The sequence below is a fragment of the Chiloscyllium plagiosum genome, unplaced genomic scaffold (assembly GCF_037043375.1).
Source record: "Chiloscyllium plagiosum isolate Xiang-an unplaced genomic scaffold, Cpla_swu_hap1 HiC_scaffold_8, whole genome shotgun sequence".
Classification (NCBI taxonomy): domain Eukaryota; kingdom Metazoa; phylum Chordata; class Chondrichthyes; order Orectolobiformes; family Hemiscylliidae; genus Chiloscyllium; species Chiloscyllium plagiosum.
The window spans coordinates 49168018-49183318 of NW_028270146.1; the positions used below are offsets into that span (position 1 = coordinate 49168018).

Here is a 15301-nt window from a genome sequence, read left to right on the forward strand (position 1 = left end):
AGAGGATGGGGAGCTAGGTTTGGTTGGGAAAGTCTTTGGAGGGTCGGTACAGACTTGATGAGCCAAATGGCCTCTTTCACACTCTGGGGCTTCTATGATTCTAACCAGTTCTTGTGTTCCTCACAAGCTTACTCTCATACTCTATATTCCCTGTTAGTCATATCATTGGTCCTTTTTAGTGTCTTCTAAACTGTCCCCAAATCTTCAGGTCTATTGTTTTTCCTTATCAATTTGTATGCCACTTTTTTTGCATGTAATACTATTTCCAACTTCCCTTATAAGGTTGCGCCAGACAGGCATAAACAATTTTTGTAATTCACCCATTCGCTCTTTAACTGTTTGCCATTGCCTATCACAGTCATTTCTTTGAGAAATATTTCCTAATCCATCACAACCAAGTCATGCCTCATACCAATGAAGTTTCCTTTAGTAAGATTCAGGACTCTAATGTTAGAATCAACTATTGCATACACTGTCTTGAAGGATTCTACCATATTATGGTTGTTTTTCCCCAAGTCATACACAAATACCTTACTAATTTTTCCTTTGCGTTACACAATATCCAGCCTAAGATGGCTTGTTCTCAAGTTGATTCCTCAAAGTATTGGTCCAGAAAAAACATCCCATACACAGTCCAGGAATTGCTGATCTACAGTCTTGAGACTAATTAGATTCGCCGAATCAGAACGCAAATTAAAGTCACCCATAATTACACATGTTCTTTCACTGTATGCATCTCTGATTTCCTGTTTAATACCAATCCCATCACCACAATAGTTCAGTGGTCTATATATAACCCTGACTCATTTTTTTGCCCAATGGTTTTTCTCAGTTCTACCCACAGATTCTACCTTATTTGAGCTAAGATCTTTCCTGCATATTGTGTTTATATTTTCTTTAATCAGTACAGCATATCCATTGACTTTTCCATTTTTGCACATGCTTCAGAAATAATAAATACCCCTGGATATTCAGTTCCTCTCCCTGATCACCCTTTAGCCATATCTTTGTAAGCCCAGAGAACCTCGATTATCCGAACGAGCTGGGCCGGCACTATTTCGTTTGGATAACTGATTATTCGGTTAATCGGTTCAATACCTTTCCTCTGGGGCTCAGAGTTTTCTATTAAGTCTGCTCCCCATTCAGGAGACTAGGTAACACAGCACCTGCACGAGGCCCCCCGATAGAAATAAACCAGGAAATTACAGACCAGTGAGTCTCACACATCAGTGGTAATTAAACTATTGGGAAATTCTGAAGGATAGAACTAATCTGTACTGAGAGAGGGAAGGTTTGATCAAGGATAGTCAGATGAAAATCATGCCTCACAAATTTTGAGAGGTGGTGACCAGGTGAGCAGTTGATGGGTTTCTGCAAAGTCCTTGAGAAAGTCCCACATGGGAGACTGATAAAGAAGTTAAAAGCACATGGGTTGCAGGGTAACTTGGCAAGTTGGATCCAAAATGGGCTTATTGGTAAAACGCTGTCTGAGACACTCTAGGTTGGTATGTGGTGGTGTAACAGAGGGATCGGTGCTGGGTTCCATATGGTTTGTCAAACATAAAGGATATAGAAGAAAATTTGGGGATGAGAAGGTTTAATGAGCAAGAGTACAGATGACATGAAGATTGGCTGGAAGAAGGAAGATGTTAAGTTAAGGGTGAACATTGATACGTTGGACAGATAAACAAGTCAGTGGCAGATGGAATTAAATGCAAGGTAATACACTTTGGAGGAAGGGAGAAGACAAGTACTCGATGATTGGCAGGTCACTAGCAAGGTCAGAGGAACAGTGAGATTTTGGGATGCTTGTCCACAGACCCCTGAAGGTGACAGGCCAGATTTGGGGTTGCAGGGTGGCTCAGTGGTTAGCACTGCTGCCTCACAGCACCAGGGTCCCAGGTTCGATTCCAACCTCGAGTGACTGTCTGTGTGGAGTTTGCACATTCTCCCCATGCCTGTGTGGATTTCCTCCGGGTGCTCCGGTTTCCTCCCACAGTCCAAAAATGTGCAGGTTAGGTGAATTGGCCATGCTAAGTTGCCCATAGTGTTAGCTGCATTAGTCAGAGGGAAATGGGTCTGGCTGGGTTACTATTCGGAAGGTTGGTGTGGACTTGTTGGGCCAAAGGGCCTGTTTCCACGCTGTAAAGAATCTAATCTAATCTAATCTAATTAATAGGGTAGTGAAGGCAACATATGGGACATTTGCCTTTATCAGTCTTGGCAGTGATAAGAGCAGAGAGGTTATGTTGGAGCTGTACATGACTTTGGTTCAGTCACAGCTGGAGTACTGTGTGCAGTTCTGGTCACTGCACCAGAAGAAGGACAGGACTGCACTGGAGAGGAGATTCACCAGTTTTTCAAGGATTGACCATTTTAGCTACAAAGAGGAACTGGATAAGCTCGGGTTGTTTAGAGTAGAGATGCCTGAGAGGAGAATCCAATTGAAGTGTGTAAGATAACGAGGGGACATGGACAATATTAGACTTGTTACAGTGTGGAAACAGGCCCTTCGACCCAACAAGTCCACACCGACTCTCCGAAGGGTAACCCACCCAGACCCTTACCCTATATTTACCCCTGACTAATGCACCTAACACTATGGGCAATTCACCTGACCTGCACATCTTTGAATTGTGGGAGGAAACTGGAGCACTCGGAGCAAACCTACAGAAATGCGGGGAGAATGTGCAAATTCCACACAGACAGTTGCCCGAGGCGGGAATCAAACCCGGGTCCCTGGCGCTGTGAGGCAGCAGTGCTAACCACTGAGCCACCGTGCTGCCCACAATGCTTAGAAAGTACCTGTTCCTCTTAGGTGAAAGGTCAATAACAACAAGGTATAGTTTTAGGACCAACCTATGTATTCAACTGGTGTGCCATTTCCGTTTTCTATCACAACATCTACAATTTCTGACCGAAAGGGACCTACATTTGGCTTCATTTTTTTTTTAGGAATTGCTACAAAAAGACAAAAAAGAATTCACAACGTTACTGGCATATGCCACAGATGAAATGAAGCAATTACTTTTAGTACAATAATTTTGCAAAATATGATAAAAATTTTAATTTTGCATTTAACCTGACTTTTACGAGAATAGTTTTAGAATGAAACAGAAAAAAAATGAGCTCAAAAGTCAACTGAAACATTCCTGAAGTTATTGGGTTTGAATAGTGAAGATATAACAAAGTTTTTAAACTTTGTTATATCTTCACTATTCAAACCCAATAACTTCAGGAATGTTTCAGTTGACTTTTGAGCTCATTTTTTTTCTGTTTCATTCTAAAACTATTCTCGTAAAAGTCAGGTTAAATGCAAAATTAAAACAATCAGGTGCAACAATGCAGAAGGTGCTGAGTCTTTATTGTTGAATGAAAGAAAATTGGCTGAAAGACCATTCTCATCTAGAATTGCCTTGAGGAAACATGATCCTGGTACTTGGGTTTTATGCCTAAATATGTTGCCATCTTCAAGTATAATGGGGTAAAAGAGGAAGAACATGAAAAAAGAAAGCCAGATAATTTAAACTGATTTTTCATTGGCTTCAGTGATTGATCTCTAGGTCGTTGTGTATAGACTTCCAAGAAATATACAGGGATTATGTATTACACTATCATTTGCCAATTCATTATTAGGTTGCTGTTTTTCTGTATCAAACATTCTGGTTCCTAACAAAGTTTAAAAACTTTGTTATACATTATATACATAATCCCTGTATATTTCTTGGAAGTCTATACACAACGACCTAGAGATCAATCACTGAAGCCAATGAAAAATCAGTTTAAATTATCTGGCTTTCTTTTTTCATGTTCTTCCTCTTTTACCCCATTATACTTGAAGATGGCAACATATTTAGGCATAAAACCCAAGTACCAGGATCATGTTTCCTCAAGGCAATTCTAGATGAGAATGGTCTTTCAGCCAATTTTCTTTCATTCAACAATAAAGACTCAGCACCTTCTGCATTGTTGCACCTGATTGTTTAAATTATCCCTCTAAATAGGAGTCCTTTCCAAGCATGCTTACTACCAGGCAGAGCATTAGCTTTGACACACCACAATACCCTGATTCAATCCTGCAAAGTTGTCTACCTATTTGTTTTGGAGTATCAGGAACCACACATTAAGCTCAAATCAGTGTGTTTAATAGCTCAATTGGTATTAATAATCCTGCCTTTTGACTTGGGATTTATCGAACAGAATGACAACAAAGCTCTTTTTAACATTTTTGTGCTGCAGAATTGCAAAAGAAGAAACCAACAAATGAAAAAATAATTCCAAGCACAAATATGATAAACTTTCCTATGCTTCAAAAAACCAGAATGCCAAGACTCCAGACATCTGGCCTGAGGGCCACAATTTGGACATTCTGGTCTTGGACTTTGACATAAAGATCCATCAAAGTTTTACTGAAGGTCTCTTTTGAAAGAGAAATTACTTGCATTTTTATTGCAATTTTTCTATTTTCAAAATATCCCGAAGCACTTCACAGAATCAGCATCAAACAGCATGGAAACAGACCCTTCACTCCAATCAGTCCACACTGAATATAATACCAAACTAAACTAGTCCCACCTACCTGCTCCTGGCCCAAATCCCTCCAAACTCCTCTTATTCATGTACTTATCTCAGTGTCTTTGTAACTGTTCTGCCAACAAAGAATGTTGCATGAACGAACAAGACCCCACAAGTCGCTTTGAAAATGTCAAACTGAACAAATGGATGAAGTCTTGATTTAATGTCACATCCAAATATGGAGCAAACCTCTCATACTACATTCAAGTTTTTGAGTGCAGCTCAAACTCAATCTTTAGATTAGATTACAGTGTGGAAACAGGCCCTTCGGCCCAACAAGTCCACACCGACCCGCTGAAGCGCAACCCACCCATACCCCTACATTTGCCCCTTACCTAACACTATGGGCAATTTAGCATGGCCAATTCACCTGACCTGCACATCTTTGGACAGTGGGAGGAAACCAGAGCACCCGGAGGAAACCCACGCAGACACGGGGAGAACGTGCAAACTCCACAGTCAGTCGCCTGAGGTGGGAACTGAACCCGGGTCTCAGGCGCTGTGAGGCAGCAGTGCTAACCACTGTGCCACCGTGCCACCCACTGCCAGAATGCTCCTGTACCAATAAACCAAATGTGACATGGTCAGGTTTTGGAAATACAAGGGTATTAAAACACATAACTAATTCTTGCTTTTCTAAAAACAGCCAAACAATACAAACATCTTATAATATATTCCAATTTAGATGTCATAAAATCTATCTAAACATTTAATGATTGCAATAAACTGGCATGCATAAGGATTAGTGACAGAATTGTTTTGCTTGAAGGTCTATTGCAAGCACTTTTAATCTAACCATCTGTAAGACTAAATAATCAGTCTGAAATTCTTAACCAGGGCTGAGTTTATTGATATCCATTTGGGTAGTTGTGTGAGGGGTTACAATTGGACTTGGTATCCAATGTAAAAACAGAAGAAACAGACTTGGCTCCCACCCTCCAACTTATATTCATGTAAATAGTGCAATAACATTAGGTCAAAATAGAATCATACTCCTATCCGCTCCCTCTCCACCACTGTATCTTCTGCCAACACACTAGAAAAAGTAGTTGGTGTCACTGACATCATCAATATGTACCATGAACCAGAAGTCATTGGTACATGCACATTGCCACTGATGGTTATAAATCTGACCAACCTCACATCACAGTTGCAGTTTACACGCACTGTTTTGGTCTCCAATGCCCATCTCCCTGGCTACCCGCTCCCTTATTGCCTCTTTCTTCCTGTTCCCTTATTTAGGGAGGATTGGTAAATAGTAAAGAAGCAGGACAGAGAGTGAGGGATCAAAGCCTGGTTGCCATGGAGGTAATGAACAGGCCAGCCAAGTATTAGAATGGGCCAGTGTGAAAATCACAACCCCCGGATTTAAACTTAATTCATTTATAAGATTTGAACATGTGCCTTTTTATTGGTTCCAAAGTTTTCATGCAAGCAGTTACCTATAGCGTTGTTACAAACAATTCATACTGCTTGGGTGGTCAGTGCACCTGTGCAGCTGTGGTGGCAGCAGACACAGCCATGAGTCAGGTGAATTACACCACAGAGCTGATAGTACCCTTGAATTGTATTTAATTCAGAAATCAATGCCTTCAAGCAAATAGTGAAAGAGTTGGAGAGAAGTGTATTGAAATAAGGTCGTAAGCCTGCTAAATCTTCCACATTAATTTTCAAATGTAAAATTTAAAGCACTCACATGATAAACTGCTAATGTTAATGAAAATATTTTCCATATAAATGTTTTATTACACAAGACATGGAAAACAAAGAATGTGGCTGATGTTGCACTGCCTCAAAGAACCTTAAGATTATTCTGACTCTATAGTGGTTAGCAGCAGAATGATCATGAAGAAGAATGGCAAGCTATGGCTGCATACTAACATCAGATTCTTGACCTTTAATGTCACATTCTTAGTATTATGAACATAAATTGGAAGGACCTGAACCAAGGAAAGAATTGATTAAGCAGCACACGTACGTTCAAGGAAATTATAACCAAAAGAAAACAAATACCCCATTTTCAAAACGCTTTTCTGTAGACAGATGAATTCCATTCCATCTATTCAGTTGATCTTGAGACTGATGTCCACCTGCAAAAGCATACCAAAGTATCTTTTGAAATATGCCCAGTTGGATTCAAGTTAAGTCAGTTAGAGATTTTAAAAAATGGATACAAAATCTCAAGTCCTAATGTAGCATCGCATTCACCACAAAGGGTGTATGATAATGTCAGAAATTATTGCCTATTATGCAAGTGCATTAGTCACTACCAAATCTCCCATTGTGGCTCTCAGTGTGTACCTTAGCCCTGTGTCCAAGTAAGGGGTTGTGAATTTGAGCCCAACTTGGTCTGATAATGGGGTGCAGAACTGAAACACAACTATATGATCAGAGACACTATGTTGTTGAGATATCAAAATAAGAGTATGCTTTGCTAATTCAATTATTTCCAATTGTAGTGATGTTCTCATGGTACTATTGGAAGAGCAGTGAATAGCAGAACTGTTTTTTTTTTAATTAAACAATGAAAGGGTTAAGCAAATAAGTTTAAATTAGTATGCGATAAAAATAGAAATAAAACAAGGAAATTCTTTTTCGCACGAAGTGTTCTGCATTTGAAATAAGCTTGCAAATAAGGATAATTGAGATGAAAAGTCTGGAATAATTTAAGGGATAACATGACATGACAACAGCAGGACCACAGGGATATTCAGAATGGGTGAAGGACGATCAAAGGTGCTCCTCATCCTGCAATATCTTTATTACATTTTGTTAAACGGTGAGAGATTGACCTTTTGCCATTTCACTCTAGGCTGTTTCAGACTACTGCTGATTAATTTCCATGACAATATGATGAAATGTGGTAGTCTTAAAATATCAAATAATAGAAATCAAAGTTGACTTCCTGCACGAATAATTCTGATTAGACCTTTTCGTATGAAATGCAGGGCTATGGGGAAAGAGCAGGTGAACAGAACAGTTGGATAATTCTTTCAAAAATCTGACACATGTACAGAATGGTCTCTTTACATACTGTATGCATATATGGATTGCCAAAAAATTCCAAATCAGCTTTTTTACACTATAGTTTGAAACTGCACAAAACTCCGCAGATAAACAAAGAACTAAAATGGTCCAGCTCCTGGCATGCAAACATTATTCCACATTCATAAATTCTTAAAATATATTTCAGTGTTTTACTTGCTTTGTTCAATATTTTCATTGGGTGAATCTTCATGACGGAGAAAGAATTTTACTTCTTCTCTACGAGGTCCCCACTTCTGCAGATGCTCATACATCATATGGTCAGAAGGAATGGCACGTTCTATCAAAGAAACAGGATGTTATTGCCTCTAGAACATAACATCAACTTTCCTTGAATTTTCAAAAGTAAATAAAATGCTCGACTTTCTAAATAACTTGTTATAAAACACATCCTTTAGTGACAATAATGCTCGGCTTTAACGATATAGAAAGCAACAATCCAAATCAAGTAGTTAATAACCCAATGATGCCTAAAATTTACTACTCGTTCTTTTTTATTTTAAATTAGGAGCATTCCAGCTCAAAACATATATACAGTAAAGGTGGGCAAAAGGATAAATACATGAATGGCGACTGTAAAGTTGAAAGTTGTATGGTATCACAGAACACATGAATATTTTGCTTCTCAAAGACTACAAGAGATAGACCGCAAATAATTAAGGACATGCACAGAAACAGAGAAGGGGAAGAGCACAAAGACTGACATTTCTTGTGATATAAAACTTGAATGGGAGGGCACAGCTACAATGGTAGGTAAAATCATCTGAAAATAGAATGATGAAGTGGACCGATAAACAGACATTGTATTAGATTAGGGAAATAAGTTGACAAGTACGAGATGTTAATTAATATAAATAAATGCAAGGGATGGGTTTAGGATAGGGGCTTAAACTGGATTAGAAAAATAAATAATACTGTATGCTTATATAGATTGCCAAAAAATTCAAATTAGTTTTTGATGCTGCACCCAACTCCAAAGAAATGCTTGGAGAGAATTAAAATGGTCCTATTTCTGAGACAGAACATGGGAAGGAAGTCTCAAATACTGATCTCTCATTCAAAGAAGCCACAAGTGGATAGAAGAATGATTTTAAATTTCATAGTCAAAGATAAAATACAAACTGTCAAGGTTAATAGTGAGCTTGCATGGAGCACTTGGTCAATACTATCCAGAGCAAGTAAAAAGAGAATACAGTCAAGCATGTAGCTCTGTCGCGCTGTGTAAATTCAATGTTATTACATTTGCATAGCTTTTGTTTTTGAAGCTTATCCCTGCCAGAATTATGCTAACTACAAAGCTGAAAAACAAAATCTTCTCTGAGCTTCATTCTCAGAGAGACAGATTTAGACCAATTCATATCGAATAACCTGCCCTGAAAACTCTGCTCATATTTTGGACAGCCAGGAAGCATGGCTCCCACAACAACCTATAGAAGTCAATTTTCCATATTCCCCAATATTAAAACCTTTAAAAACTTCCTTGGACTAAATACGTTTAGCTTTTTCACTGAGATCTACAATAATTTGAGATATATTGTTTGCCAAGTATGTTGCAAAAACATTATCTTCATTCACCACCGGTGGTGAAAGGAATAATCACATACTTCTGACCATGAAACCTGATGGAAACATCTTAGTTTTTTTATGTGCATTCAATCTGCAGCTAAACAGATTAGGAAATTTTCATCTGAGTTGAAGCTGAGAATCTATACACTTGATTTCAGCACTCTGGTACAGTAATAAATTGAACTATAAAAATTGTTTTTACAGATCAGAGACAATGAGTATATAATAGACAAAAAAAGAGAAAGCAGTTAGGTCCAAAATCAACAGCATTGTTAAAGGGATAAGTTTTGAAGAGGCTTTTGAAAGCAAGACAAGAGGAATCAGAGCAAAGTGTTTTTTTCTCAGAAGAATCCAGAGTATAACAGTTAGATATTTAAAAGGTGGCGCTAAATTTTAAGCATTGTTGGCTGAGTCAAGCGTCAGGTAGAGATATATGACTGGAGGTGATCACTGAAGCATGAAATAAAAACAAGTATTGTAACCGCAAGTCAAATGAACTGGGCACACTGGTGCTTGGCAAGAAGAGCAGTGGTTTAAGGATAATAATGCCAAGGTTTAGGATTTCTGCAAGAAAAAGGTAGAGTGATAGGTCAAAGTGAAGGCAGGAAATGTTGTACAAGTTGAAAAATGCAATTTTGGCAATGGAACAGGTCTGGGAAAGGAACAGTAAGTCAGGGTCAAGCAACGTGACAAGTTTCTGAGGTTAAAAACACAAGTTAAGTTGACCTGGAGATTTCACACAACCTATTCATGTATGAAGCAGGTCACTTGGTGAATACCTCACTGAAGCAGTAAAATGGATATTTAAAAAAGGAGTGCATAAACACAAAATGTATATTCCTAAACTCGCAGGAATCCTGTTTCCTTCAAACGATCAACATGGCCAAAATCTATACACTTCAGTAAGAAATTTAACTTTGAAGAAAATGTTATTGGTAGCCAGTGCTTTTGAAATGAGAAAAAAAAATATTCATTCATGAATAACAATCAAAAATGTAAACTTTTTGTATATATTAGACACAGATCTATGACCATTTCGTGAATTAACATCAGTATTACTGCTTCTATAGTGTACAGCAATGCAATGATTTGATTTACAGGATTGCTCGCTATCCTCTTCTAAAATTCAAATAGCCTCATTCACAGACATTTTAAGCTGAAAATAATGCTTCCATGATAAGGTAATTAAGTATGTTGTTCATTGCCTAAAATAGCATCTAGAGTTGGTATAACTTCTTCTGCCCTGTGAAAACTGCAGAAATACAATTGGAGGTGCAACTCTTCTCCAGGAATCTTTTTTTGTAGAAACATTAAACCAATCATTGACCCTGTATACAATGTTTACTGGAGAACTGAAGTTAAATTTATGCCAAAAACAATACCAGTTTGTTGTTCCAAATTAGCAAAATCAGTCAAAATTCAAACAGAAATTAACCTACCGTTCCTCATTTAAACAAATGCTGATATAAATTAATAGTTCATATTTATAACCCAAATTATAAATATTTTAGATTAGATTAGCTTCTCTACTGCGTGGAAACAGGCCCTTCGGCCCAACAAGTCCACACCGACCCTCCAAAGAGCAACCCACCCAGACCCATTCCGCGAACACCACGGGCAATTTAGCATGGCCAATTCACCTAACCTGCACATCTTTGGATTGTGGGAGGAAACCAGAGCACTCGGAGGAAACCCACGCAGACACTGGGAGAACGTGCAAACTCCACACAGACAGTCGCCAGAGGCTGGAATTGAACCCGGATCCCTGGTGCTCTGAGGCAGCAGTGCTAACCACTGAGCCACCGTGATTTACATTTATAAACTTAGAAAGCAACGATTTATTTTTATCTGAACTGGAGTCATTTTTTCCTTACTGCCAAATGTTCCTGGTTACCATCACTTTTACATTTTAAAACAGTGTCTCCACATTTAAATAGCCCACTTGCATAATTGGCAGGTCTCTGTTGATGTTACACAAATGCGTTCGTATCTTAGGTCTGAGACTAACAAGGATTCTGTTTCAATCCATCATCAATCTCAGTTAAAGCAATGCAGCCTTAAGTGAAGGTGGACACAAAGAATAAACCATCCAGAAGTCCTGTTATTACTTGCAATTCACAGAGGCCTCTGCCAAAACAGAAGTGCTTATTGACATTATGTGAGAGGATACGTTCATCCATAATACCCAACTCCCAAACAGAAATGACCACTTAGATAAGTACCAGAGGACTGCTGGTATCCATTCGCTCCACAGAACATGAGTTAACAACTTCAGATGATTAAGGGAGTAAATTGGAAAGCTTTGAAAAAGAAAAATATCAGCTGCACATGAATGCAGCAACTTTATTCTAACATATTCCTTTGCAGTGTGTAGCAGCTATGCCTCTTTGATTTTGAAACTACATAATATATATACAGTAAAAGTGAGAATATCCTATTCCATCACAGAGTTTGAAATAAAGAACCTGTTGGTTATTCTATCAACTGTCTACCTTCCAGAACATTTTCTGAAGAAGGGCTCATGCCCGAAACGTCGATTTTCCTGCTCCTTGGATGCTGCCTGACCTGCTGCGCTTTTCCAGCAACACATTTTCAGCTACCTTCCAGAACAATTTGGCTATCTTCATTCGTCTTCAATTTAAAACAGGTTAATCTTTGACAAAAAAAACTAGATATTTATTATATTCTATTCCTTAGTTGTAAAAGCGTTATGTGATTTGTTTTAGCCCATCATTCCTTTTTGTTCATTGCAAACACTACTGATTTAAATTTCAGTGCATGATTACACGAGTTATTAGATTCTTATATATCAGAGAAGAAGTCTGGTGCAATAAAAATGTCTAATTATTTTTATTAGTTCTCACAACAGTTGTTAACAAGGTGAAATTTCAATGTTCAGGAAATTCTGTGATAACGTGAATTTCATTGTTGTGAATTCGCTATAACGCAATTGACAAATTGTTTCTAAAGGGCTAACTTTTAAAAATTGTGTATTGGTTGTAATGCAATTCTAGCCCCATTAGTTTAAATGGTGCTGCTATCATGCAATTTTCTTATAACATGGGATTGCATGTATAACATGGGATTGCATGAGAACGGAACTACCGCATTAAAGCGGAACCGACTGTTCTGTTAATATTCATTAATTTATTGATTAGGTTACAATAAAGGGCAGCCACGTTTTTGGGCTAGTTTGAGCAAAGGAATAAATTAAGTATTATGATTAACTTGTAAAAGGAATCTGGACAGATGCTCTCCAGTCCTTCGAACAATCCTGGAAAATGAGACCATGAGTACACATGGAAAACAAGAATAAATTACTCTTGAAACAAATGGCAGAGAGTTACAAACATAGAAACAGGCTGTTCAGAAATCTGGCTGATGCCAGTATTCATGCTCTAAGTAAGCTTCTGTCCACCCTACGTCATCTCAGCTTTTCCGTATATTCTTTTAGTCTTTTCCCCTAAATGAACTTATCTAGTTTCCCCTCAAATACCCCTAACTATGCCAGTCAATTATACCAATGAAGATACTGAGTTCCACAGTCTAACCACTCACTAAGTCAAATGCTTCTCCCAAGTTCCCTATTAGTTTTAGAATAATTATTTCATTTTTATGGCTACTACATAGAGACAACACTAACCTTCCTCCTAATTAGAAACATGCTGTCTACATCTACTTTACTGAATCCCTCCCTAATGACAAATACTCACATCAGGTTCCTTCTGTTTTCTACTTTTCTCAAACTGCACAGAATCATATTGGGCTTTCTAGTACGCAATAGTCAAAGTTCACAATCAGGTCTATTTTATTCATATTAGATGCTTTCAGTGACCTGAACCCTTCCTGCCATTTGGTTTCTTCCACAGAAGGAATGGGGAGCTTGGAAAAATATGGAATTGCTAGACGTTCTCGATCACTCACATAGGGTTAGAGTTAAATAAGAGATGGTGCCTGAATTGATTATTAACTTGTTTTGTCACTCAGGTGATGGGAAAAGCAGCAAATTACCACAGAGTGATAGTTGAGCACTTAGTAACTGATGGTCTTTTTTGGTCAAAACATTGACATGGACAATGATAGATATTTGGAGAAAGACAGGACTGCAGATGCTGGAAATCAGAGTTGAAAAGTGTGGCTCTGGAAAAGCACAGCAGGTCAGGCAGCATCCAAGAAGCAGGAGAGTAATGTTTCGGGCATAAGCCCTTCATCAGGAAGGGTAGATATTTGACAAATATGTGCAACACTCACCATTTCCTCGCCACACCTCAGCCAAATGGCAACCGATCTCACCAGGCTCTTTACAGAATTCAATAACATCTTTACATGTTGTTTCTGGGGTTATAGGGACTTCAGTTAAACCCTGTTCATTGTTACTCAAGTACACAGTCAGTATCATCTGCAAAAAAGAAAAGATTTTACATATTAAACTTAAACTATAATGATTTCAGTTTAGGTTTTAATAAACTCAGATTTCCAAAGAACACCTTGTACATTCAAACTTAAACCTATTTTTTAAAAGGACAAACTCATTTGAACAGAGACCAACAATCTTTTCTGAAGAACAAATTTACTTGAAATATTCTGGGTTATAGCTCTCAATGGAACACAGTATAACTGTTGAGATTCTGGACAAAGCTGAAAACAAATCAATGAAAGCATATTTATTGCTTTAAAAATAAATCATAGAGCCTGGAAACAGATCTTAACATTTTCATTTAAAAAGAATGCACTTGCCTCAGCAATATTTTGCATCAAATGTATAACTTACTGTATAGCTAACACTAAACTGTAGCTCAACCGACCAATATGTCTTTAAAAGAACCCCCCCGAGCCAAATTTAAAAGAATGATGTTAAAATTCACACAACACCAGGTTATAGTCCAACAGGTTTAACTGGACACCAGGTTGTGATAAACCACCTGATGAAGGAGCGGCGGTCCGAAAGCTAGTGCTTCCAATTAAACCTGTTGGACTAAACCTGGTGTCGTATGATTTTTAACTTTGTACACCTTAGTCCAACACCGGCATCTCCAAATCATAAAAGAATGACGGCATTCAAATAAAGACAAAATACCGAGCATGTTGGAAATCAAACAAACACCGAGAATGCTAGGGAAACTCCGACTCAACTCCATCAGAACCTTCAATTCTGACGAAGTCATACCAGCCTAGTAATGTTAACTCTGCTTTTCTCTATCCACAGATGTTGCCAGATCTGCTGAGTTTCTCCAGCATTGTGTTTTCTTCAAAGGAATGATGTCTACTAAATTTCCCAGAACAGTACATCTGTATCAACGCTTGAATCAAAACAGCAGCTACAGATTCTTTTTTCACGCACTATGCACACGGCTAATCATATCAATGATTCAGAAGACCAAATTCATTTGTTCTCATTGTACCTAAAATAATGATGCTACTGCTTGAATAATAAAACCACAAGTGGAGGCTAAGTACCAGAAGGTTTTAGAGTAGTGGCTCTCAAAATATGTTTATTAAAAACAAAAGGGAGCAGCTTTCAATAAATTCATTAAAAGTTTGTTGAACCTAAAAAGTTCTCAGTATGAATTAATTTGACACTTATTTTTCAGTTTTCCATATTAAATCATTTTCTGTTATCTCTTACTTCATTAAATAGTATACTTTACTGGTTGATGAGGTTATAACAAGTATTAAACAATAGAAGAGGGCTTAACTTGAATTCAGTGGAAATTAAAATGAAAATCTGTTTCCAAAATGGGCTGCCAAATCCAAACACTTTGCCTGGTTTTATGCCTGGTGATATACTGACTAAATCATCTCCTGTAAATCCAAAATGAAAGAGAGCTAAAGATAAACACTATTCATCAACTCGAATAACAAAACATTCCCAGTTCTGTGACTTGCATACTAATTACCAGAGATAAATAGTATTTATCTGGTATTTTACTGAGATTGCATTTAACACAAGTAGCTTCGATAGTATGCAACAATTTTGTTCCCTCATGGCAATTATCCAAAAACTTTTAAGCTTGCAGATTAAAAACAATAAAATCATATTCTACCTACTTTATTAAGATGCATCACATACCTCAAAAAACTGCACAAAATGCTGAATTTATCAGAACACAAATTG

The 15301-nt window shown here is 37.8% G+C and overlaps 1 protein-coding gene across 4 annotated transcripts in view; it reads right to left on the minus strand.

Moving 5' to 3' along the window:
* Positions 1-15301, minus strand: part of ppp1r13bb (protein phosphatase 1, regulatory subunit 13Bb) — a 123281-nt gene that overhangs the window by 73486 nt on the left and 34494 nt on the right. For all 4 annotated transcript variants that reach the window (XM_043697523.2, XM_087989807.1, XM_043697522.2 and 1 more), the window contains exons 2-4: positions 13438-13585; positions 7781-7900; positions 6589-6665 (exon numbers count right to left, since the gene is read on the minus strand). In XM_043697523.2, the coding sequence (XP_043553458.1) occupies positions 6589-6665; positions 7781-7900; positions 13438-13585 (345 nt within the window). The remainder of the gene's footprint in view (positions 1-6588; positions 6666-7780; positions 7901-13437; positions 13586-15301) is intronic.